The sequence below is a fragment of the Channa argus genome, chromosome 22 (assembly GCF_033026475.1).
Source record: "Channa argus isolate prfri chromosome 22, Channa argus male v1.0, whole genome shotgun sequence".
NCBI lineage: Eukaryota > Metazoa > Chordata > Actinopteri > Anabantiformes > Channidae > Channa > Channa argus.
Genome location: NC_090218.1, coordinates 4,105,661 through 4,114,381, shown reverse-complemented (window position 1 = coordinate 4,114,381; position 8,721 = coordinate 4,105,661). Strand labels below are relative to the sequence as shown.

The following is an 8,721-nucleotide window of genomic DNA, read 5'->3' as shown; positions in this document are numbered from 1 at the left end:
GACTCCCATGACCCTGAACAGTATAAGCAGTTAAGATAATGGAAAGATGGATGGATGTTTCTGCTTAAGGATGAGGCACAATGCAGCAGTTTGCAGTCTATTTACTAACATTTACTATCTATCTGGTCTAACCAGGTCTTTCTTATAATATGTCAACTCCATGTTTAGAAAGTTGTGTTTGCTTTTCATTAAAGCAAACCAGGTCCAGTGTCTGCCTATGTAAATTTCAGCACTCTAGACTTATTAAGGTAATATAACATTAACAGATTATTTATTTATTTATTAATTAGGACTACATAAATGTAAACAAACCTACCAATGTTTGTTGGGCTATGACAACATAAAATGGCTACCATAAAACCACACACCCACACACACAGACACACACACACTGGGAGAGATGCATGGGTTGCTTCACAAATGCATTGGGATACTACATGAGAGTTTTATATAAACACATATAAAAAGATTACTCCAAAACGACTGCATTTAAATGTATTGTTGCATATATTTGAGCAATTCTGATCATAATTATATGTTGGTTAACAAAGAAGACAGAGATTTTGGCAATTATCTCAAGCCTTTGTCTATAATCGTCGGATTTCCGAGAGAACTTAAACCGCTCATTACATCAACTACGTGAGTTATATCGCTGCAGTCACTCTGCTCTGCGCTTTCCTGGTGGTAAGTCGTTTCTCCCGTCTCACATCAGATAACTTTGCAACTGTACAATCCACTGGTTCCAATAGAAGTAAACATTAGAACGGTCTGATGTCTAACACAGAGTGGAATTATCAATAGAACCAGCTCCCCATGGGTTGAAACTAGACTAAAGACTTTAGCTGCGATGCTAGCGTTCGAAAACCAATTTTAACCACGGTAAGTGACGGAGATGACATTAGAATTTTATTTACGCAAATCAAATGTTGTCATTTTTCTCTTACTCCACAAACCACTAAGCACCAATATTTGATGCAATGAGTAAAATGTAAGGGTAAATGTTAGGGTATTATTAGCTGGGTACCAGCAAGAACTGAACAAATAGGATCGTACGTAAGCTGCACAGTCTTTTGATGCGTTATTGCTAACGTTAATGCATTTGCTCAACAAAAAGGTAACATCACATCAAGGCAATCTAAAACGGTCCCGCAGTAGTAATGAAGGTTGTAATTGTTAGCGAATTTTAGAGAACTGTTGACCGTAGAATCAGTGAAAGACTTGTTATTTAGCCTTCCTCAATTATATAAATGGGGAGGAAAAATATATTGAAACATGACAGTATCATATAATACAAAATCATTCAACAGCACCACAAATGACATTTTTTATTAATAAGCTTACGGTTAAATCAACAGATCTGTGAAACATTTTAAACAAAAGCTAAATATTATCACTTTCCTGAAAGGCAATTCTATGCAGGACTGGATTATAAAATCTATTTATTTTACTGTACCTAATAAACTGTCAAATTGTAAAGTATAAATATTTCATGATGGAATATTATACACTCAAAACAGGGAAAGTACAAAACAGGGAACTGAAAAACAGATTTACAATTGCCCCTAGGTGCATGTATATGCTGTTGTATGAATGAATGAATGAATGAATGAATGAATGCATGCACACACGCGCGCACACACAGAGAAGACAGTGAACATTTTTGTTTTTCTCTTAGACCCAGAGAAGACCTGCAGTCCCCATTGTTTGGTGAGTTTTAAGACAAGTGATTAGTTCTGGAATTGGTTAAATAGATGTTTTTGTGCTTTTTGTGTCTTTCTCATACTTTTCTTTAATCTGCATTTCTTACACTAGAGTTATCAGGGATCACTCTGCTCACTGCCCATTGACTACTCTGAATAGTAAGTACAAAATATGAAATAGCTGAAAAGGCCAAGTAAACGCAGACAGGCCATCTTTCCAATCGTTATTGCAAAATAACGCCCAAATTCAGTTATTTATATTCAGAGATGGAATACAATGGGATTTATCTCTAGTTTGTGGTTACTGAGTCAAAAAAACTGACGTATATTGAATTTATATATATTGTATATATTAGTTTAAGCATTTTCCTAAACATACTATGCAGCATGAGCTTGACGAGCTACTGAAAAACATTTATGTCAATAAATTGAGTTAATTTTGACAAACATAGCTTTTACAATTGCAACTCAATGCATAGTATAACTTGGTAGCAAGGGAATAAACCTTGCTTTTAGTACTGAAACTAGGTTCATATTTTCAAAGGTACACTGAAAGTGACTGACCGGCATCTACTGCTGCTTTGGTAAGTACATTGGAAATTGAGTATAAAATGGTTAAAATAAAGACAATGTGGGCTCTGTTCCATTTTAGCAATTTATTCATTTTGACCCCGTAGTAGCCATTTACACCACTTAACTAGCATACAAAGTACCTGGCCATGATGCACCTAAAGTTTCATGCAGACAAAATATTAAATGAAAATGTTAATGTCTCATGTCTGCCTTGCCTACATATCACTATACATGCTGTCAGTGATTTAGGCTTAATGATTGGAAATGTATTAATTAGTGTTTCTACTTGTTTATGTCCCCCCTTTCATATGCTGCATATTCACCCCCCTTTGGAGTTTTTTGCCTTTTGTTACCCCCCACAACACCAAATTATAGTTAATTGGGCTTTTTTGAAAAACAACTCTTTCATGTCAAAGTGAAACAGATTGCCACAAAGTAATTGAAATAAATTGAGAATACAAAAAAAAACAAATGATGCACACATATTTAGCCCCTTTAATTCCCCTAAATCACTGATGCGGGTAGTTTGTTTTTAAAAGTTACACAATTACTGCAATATAAACCTGTGTGCAGTGCATGTTTATACTGTAGTATAAATACACCTGTATCTTAAAGGTCCAGTTACTGTTGAACCAGTATCCTGGCCACAACTACACCATGAAGACAAAAGAACACTCCGAGGAAGTCCGTGAAAATGTTATTGAAAAGCACAAGTCAGGGGATGGATACAAGAAAATTTCCAAGTCTTCGAATATCCCTTTGAGTACAGTTAAAGCCATCATTAAGAAATGGAAGGAATATGGCAAAAGCCTAAATCTGCTTAGAACAGGCTGTCCTCAAAAACGGAGAGAAAGTGCAAGAAGAGAATTAGTGAGTGTAGCCAAAAACTACACAGTGAAGACAAGAGAGCACTCTAAGAAACTTTGCGAAAATTTTATTGAAAATCATAACTTAGGGGATGGACACAAGAAATATTCAAAGCCTGTAAATATCCCTTTGAGTACAGTTACATCGATTATTAAGAAATGGAAAGTATATGGCACAAGTATAAATCTGTCTAGAGCAGGGCATCCTCCAAAACTGAGTGAAAGTCCAGGAAGAGAACTACTGACTGTAGCCAAAAATTACACTGTGAAGACCAAGGAACACTCAAAGGAAGTCCGCGAGAATGTTATTGAAAAGCATAAGTCAGGGGATGGATACAAGAAAATTTCCAAGTCACTGAATATTCCTTTGAGTACAGTTAAATCTATTATCAAGAAATGGAAGGAGCATGGCACAAGTGTAAATCTGCATAGATCAGGGCATCCTCAAAAACTGAGTGAAAGTGCAAAAAGAGAGCTAGTGAGCATAGCCAAAAACTGTACCAGGAAGACAAAGGAACATCCCACGGAAGTCCGTGAAAAGGTTATTGAAAAACATAGGTCAGGAGATGGCTACAAGAAAATTTCCAAGTCACTGAATATTCCTTTGAGTACAGTTAAATCTATTATCAAGAAATGGAAGGAGCATGGCACAAGTGTAAATCTGCATAGATCAGGGCGTCCTCAAAAACTGAGTGAAAGTGCAAAAAGAGAGCTAGTGAACATAACCAAAAACTGTACCAGGAAGACAAAGGAACATCCCACGGAAGTCCGTGACAATGTTATTGAAAAGCACAAGTTAGGAGATGGCTACAAGAAAATTTCCAGGTCACTGAATATTCCTTTGAGTACAGTTAAATCTATCATTAAGAAATGGAAGGAATACGGCACAAGTGTAAATCTACGTAGAGCAGGTCGTCCTAAAAAACTGAGTGACTGTGCAACAAGGGCAATATTGTTGTCGTTTTCTCTCTGGCCACAAATCACCAATATTAGCTGCAATAAGTAAAATTATTGCCAACTAATACAGAGTGAAATCATTATTACTGCCATGTCTCTATGAACTATAACTAGCCACTGAATCTAATCAGAATTTTTCATCGAAAACTTTATCAGCTCAACAGAAATGTTTAATTTACTGTACTATCTGTGTAGATTTCTCACTTAATTATAACTTTTTTCTTTAAATCACTACTTTTACCCGTTGTTTTAAATAATATTTATGTGTTGTAAAGTTCCTGAATAATTAACATTTCTTGCTTGTCAGCGAACTGTGCCCCTGTTTTGCCAATCAGGAACCACTCACGAAAGCACCTAAGCAGAGCATGTTCAAAATATAAAAGAAAATGTAAGAATTTTTACTTCTTTTTTTTTAAATTATCATAAGCTGTATAATAACATATTTTGTTAACATGATGTTGCACATCTTTTTCAGATATCTTAGTACTTGTAATGAAATGTAAAAAGTGAGTTTGTTTCAGCTGGTGGAGGAGCACATCAAACCAATATCCTTGTGATTAAGGGGTCTTAATGTTCCAGGGGTTTTTCTCTTAAATTACTGTCTGTATGTACAATATTGTACACTGGGCAGAAAAGCTTGATGGCTTGAAAGAGGACTTAAGGAAACCATCTTCTGTTGTTCACTTAACAAGACTATTTAGGTCCGGTGAGAAGCAACACAAAACTTAGGAATAAATTTGTGACTTCCTAACCAAGTTTCCTCAGATTGAAGAAGCTACATGGATGAGTAGCAAAAAATTTTAGGGCTGTTACACACTGAGCCGACAAAGGCCGACAGCTGTGTGATGCCAACCATGCAGGACACACCCCCAAAAACTAGACTATCGGTGGTCACCAACAGCCCGACGCTGGCTGACCGTTGTGTGGTTTGGTGCGTCACAATCCTCAAACTAACAAGAAAAGTCCAGTTGCCATGAGTCAATGTGAGATAGTTAATTGTAGTATTTTATTGAATAAAATACTTATTCATTAAAATTGTTACTTTTTAAATTATGTATACATGATGTTTTCATACCTCAATGTTCAGTTTTTACTGAAGTGAAAAGTCTCATTCAAGATACCTGTTGCTTTGTTTTAAGTACTAAATTTACCTGTGCTTATGTGTTGTCAACAGATCTTTAAGCATTTAGTAATTTTTGTAAATACTAAGCATTGTATTGTGTTAGTGAATATTTACATTTTTGTTAAGACCAAAATAAAGGCCTCTACTTGATTGAGATATAAATATATTTTATATATTTGTGTGTCATTCTTTTAATAGAAATTGCCCACACAAGAATTAAACTGAAACAATATTTTGAATAAAAATAACAACATATTGTTTATTGAACAAGGCATTGTTCTTCTTGTACATGGACTAAAAAGCAGATTAAAGTTGACAATTTGATAGTTCCACATCTGTGGGTTTTTCCAATAACAATGTTGTATGAGGTTGTTTCCTCTAGAAATTACCCCAAGATGTGAGCCCCAAATTGGAAGTACACAGGAACTAAGTAAATGTACCAAGTTACTTGCTACCTCTGATTTCTTTGATCCTTGAAGAGAGATGCTGACATTTGTATATCTGATATAATTGACGGGCTGCTAGTGTCTTTTAGGAGCACCAATCTCTTATGCATACAAACAAACACCGGTTTAATTTCCTAACATGAACAGTGATGGAACACTAAATGGAAAGAGAACAACTCAACCTGCTGCTTCATGACCCAACTACAGTGCATGATGATGCTCGCATTTGTAAGTCTGACTCACATGCTCCAAAGATAAACACTGCTGGTCCTGGCAACATGTCACAGGAAATCCTAACTGACAGTGCTGCTGCATCAACTTCTGCAGTCCATGTTGATGCCTACGGGTCACATTCACCTGCTCCAAACATGAACACTAGTAATCTTTTTGACGACATTCCACAGAAAGCAGCCAGTAACAGCAGTCCTGTATGGGACAACACAGGGTTTCCTCTTATGCCTTTATTCACAAATACAACCAATAACCATTAATATCAACATCCTTTTACCAAACAATGAATCCAGCTGCACTGGGACATTCATAATCTGTCAGTGATGCCTCATATTAGCTCTCCCATCCAGTTTTTTAAATTACTTGTAAGTGAGGAACAGCAAGCAATTCACAAACTGGAACAAATAATTGTTAGACTATTTTGCATTAAGAAACCGTCTAACTCGTTTTGTTGACTAATTTCTACTTAGTAGATCTGGGAATATCAACCAGTGGTCTGCGGTGGCTCATCAAGGTATTACAAGGTGTTTTCTGTTAATGTAGTTTCAGTGTGGGATTCACTCTTGTATTAAAAAAACAAAACTATTTTTTATATTTCTGAATGGTCCAACTCATGGAAACATATCAGTTTTAATGTGACATTCAGAAGACAAATACTGCCCATCCAGGCGATCTTTGGTAACATGTGTGTGGGAAAACGAAAATCAGTTTTACTGACCATCTAAATAAAGTTACTCCTTTCCATAAGATAAATATATAAAATAAGGGTGGTCCTGGGTCGCAATCAGCTAAAAACCCTGCTAGCCTGCAGTAAACTACAGCTAATAAACTCTCCCCAAAATTTATAAAACATTTAACGTAGTATGTTAAGTGTGCAAATCTTAAAAGCCCAATATTTAACATGTAATACAAATACTCAAGAAAAACTACAAGTAGGCTTACCTCAGAGTTATACTTGAGTAGTCTACAGTACTGAACCTTAGCTGCAACAATTGAGTCTACAACTCAAAACTTAAATTCCCTAACGGCTAATCGCTAGCTATCTGGTGGCCAGGGTTAGCCTTTACGCAGCTAGCATAACCAGGTGATCTCAATGAAGCATTAGCCGGCAGCTAAACCGTGTGTTTCCCCAAACAGTTTTGCTAAAAAGATAAGAGTGAATATAAGACTTAAAACCCGTTAACTTCGCTATTGGCTCGTTTACTCTGCCCCAAAGTGGCTGAACAGAAATATTGCAGGTTCCAAAATTCCGTCAAAAGTAATATCTAAAAGAACAAAGGCGTTCTTGAAACTTTTACATATAAGGATGTAAATAGCAAATGAATGAAAACGTGATATAGTGTAATGTATTTTCTTTACTTGTGTCTTGCCAAACCACCCAGCCCATCCTGAATGTGAGCAAAAGACATATGTCACATGCAAAAAAAACAACTCAATTGTGTCTCGTCCATATTCGTGAAATCAATGTTTTTATATTACGCATGCGCAAACTTAACTGCGCTGTTCTTAACCATTCAAACTGCTTCCAGAAACTTAATTACCTAAAATAATCACTACAAAAGTAGGAAATGTGCTGTCATTCAGAGAACGACTGGATGGAGGGTCTAGCATGACACACTGCTGCCTGTTTTGAACGTAGGTGACACTGAATTTAAAAATTGTGTAGACCTTTTTCATTTTTGTTTCTTAGTCTTTATATAAATTACAGCAATAGTGTCATGCTTACCTTAATTGCCACAGCTGCTTCAGGAGTGGATTGGGTTCATAAGCAGCCAAATGAACTGATACACCTCTCACCTGTTTCATTTCCTTCTATGTCTCCACTGGAAGAGTTCTGCAACTCCCTTACAATTTAAAAACCTCAACCAAATCACAGTATGTCATTCCTAAAGGTACAAACGAAATTACTGTATATTCTGCTAAAACATATAATCCAATTTCTACAAAAGCAAACCGTTTTATTTTGAAAGTATGGACAGGAAGTGTAACATTTCCTATCCCAGTCAATTTCAGTGGACTTTACTCTGGGGGTTAGAGGAGGGGGAGATGTGTGAGGATGCTGCAGACTGAGCCTGCGCTAAACTAACAGGCCTGCTGTAATCCCATTTGCTATACATTAGAGGTTGCAATATACCCTTAAAAAATCCCTCTAATTACAGCTTTCCAGTTGTGTCAGCGCACCTATATGTAACAGTTGAGATGTTAATATTGAAAAATAATATGGGTACAGTAAGCTTTCACATGTTAAACACATTTAACAAGAAACCCTGTTGTGTGTGTGTGTGTGTGTCTATATATATATAGACACACACACACACACACATATGGGAATATTATTTGACGCTAATTATGGTATTGTTTAACATACCAGTGACCACCATTTTAACAGTAACAAAGCCAGGGGATATTCAACAATATTCTTGTTGTCAACAAATCCAATAAAAAGACCTAAAAGAACAGGTGTCTTCAGTGTAGTGAAGTTGTATATAAGACAAAGGTGAGTTTTATGAAACTTGTTTCCAAAAAATACATCAAAAAGGGTTTTTCCTTATTTCCAAAAGACATTAATGTGCCACACAGTTTCATTAGGGACCATGGATAATTTTTGCATGAATTGCAAACCCACATTTTATGTTTAAATATACAACTGAAAATTGTCTATTACTATTTTAACTCCCAAGTAATGATTGCTGAATACCATTCTCCATATGTTATAGGAAATTCATCCGTCGTTTTTTAAACATTACTACTATATATTTGTGACCCATTTTAAGGAGATACATCTTCCCAATCACCCATCAGTTTAGTTTGAGTGCTGGTATTTG

The 8,721-nt window shown here is 36.0% G+C and overlaps 1 protein-coding gene across 3 annotated transcripts; it reads left to right on the top strand.

The window, feature by feature from the left end:
- Positions 1 to 630: 630 nt before the first annotated feature.
- LOC137107930 (uncharacterized) lies at positions 631 to 8,666 on the top strand. 3 transcript variants are annotated; one of them, XR_010912107.1, is made up of 6 exons: positions 691 to 879; positions 1,676 to 1,707; positions 1,813 to 1,859; positions 2,245 to 2,284; positions 2,889 to 4,484; positions 4,572 to 8,666. XR_010912107.1 is itself a non-coding variant. In XM_067492096.1 (5 exons), the coding sequence occupies exon 5, from the start codon at positions 2,931 to 2,933 to the stop codon at positions 4,143 to 4,145; it is 1,215 nt and encodes a 404-aa protein (XP_067348197.1). In that variant the 5' UTR covers positions 631 to 684; positions 1,676 to 1,707; positions 1,813 to 1,859; positions 2,245 to 2,284; positions 2,889 to 2,930; the 3' UTR covers positions 4,146 to 5,502. The 3 variants fall into 3 exon arrangements, 2 of the variants coding, with proteins under 2 accessions (XP_067348197.1, XP_067348196.1); XM_067492096.1 differs by lacking the exon at positions 691 to 879 and adding an exon at positions 631 to 684 and having other exon boundaries at positions 2,889 to 5,502; XM_067492095.1 differs by having other exon boundaries at positions 2,889 to 5,502.
- The last annotated feature ends 55 nt before the right edge of the window (positions 8,667 to 8,721 follow it).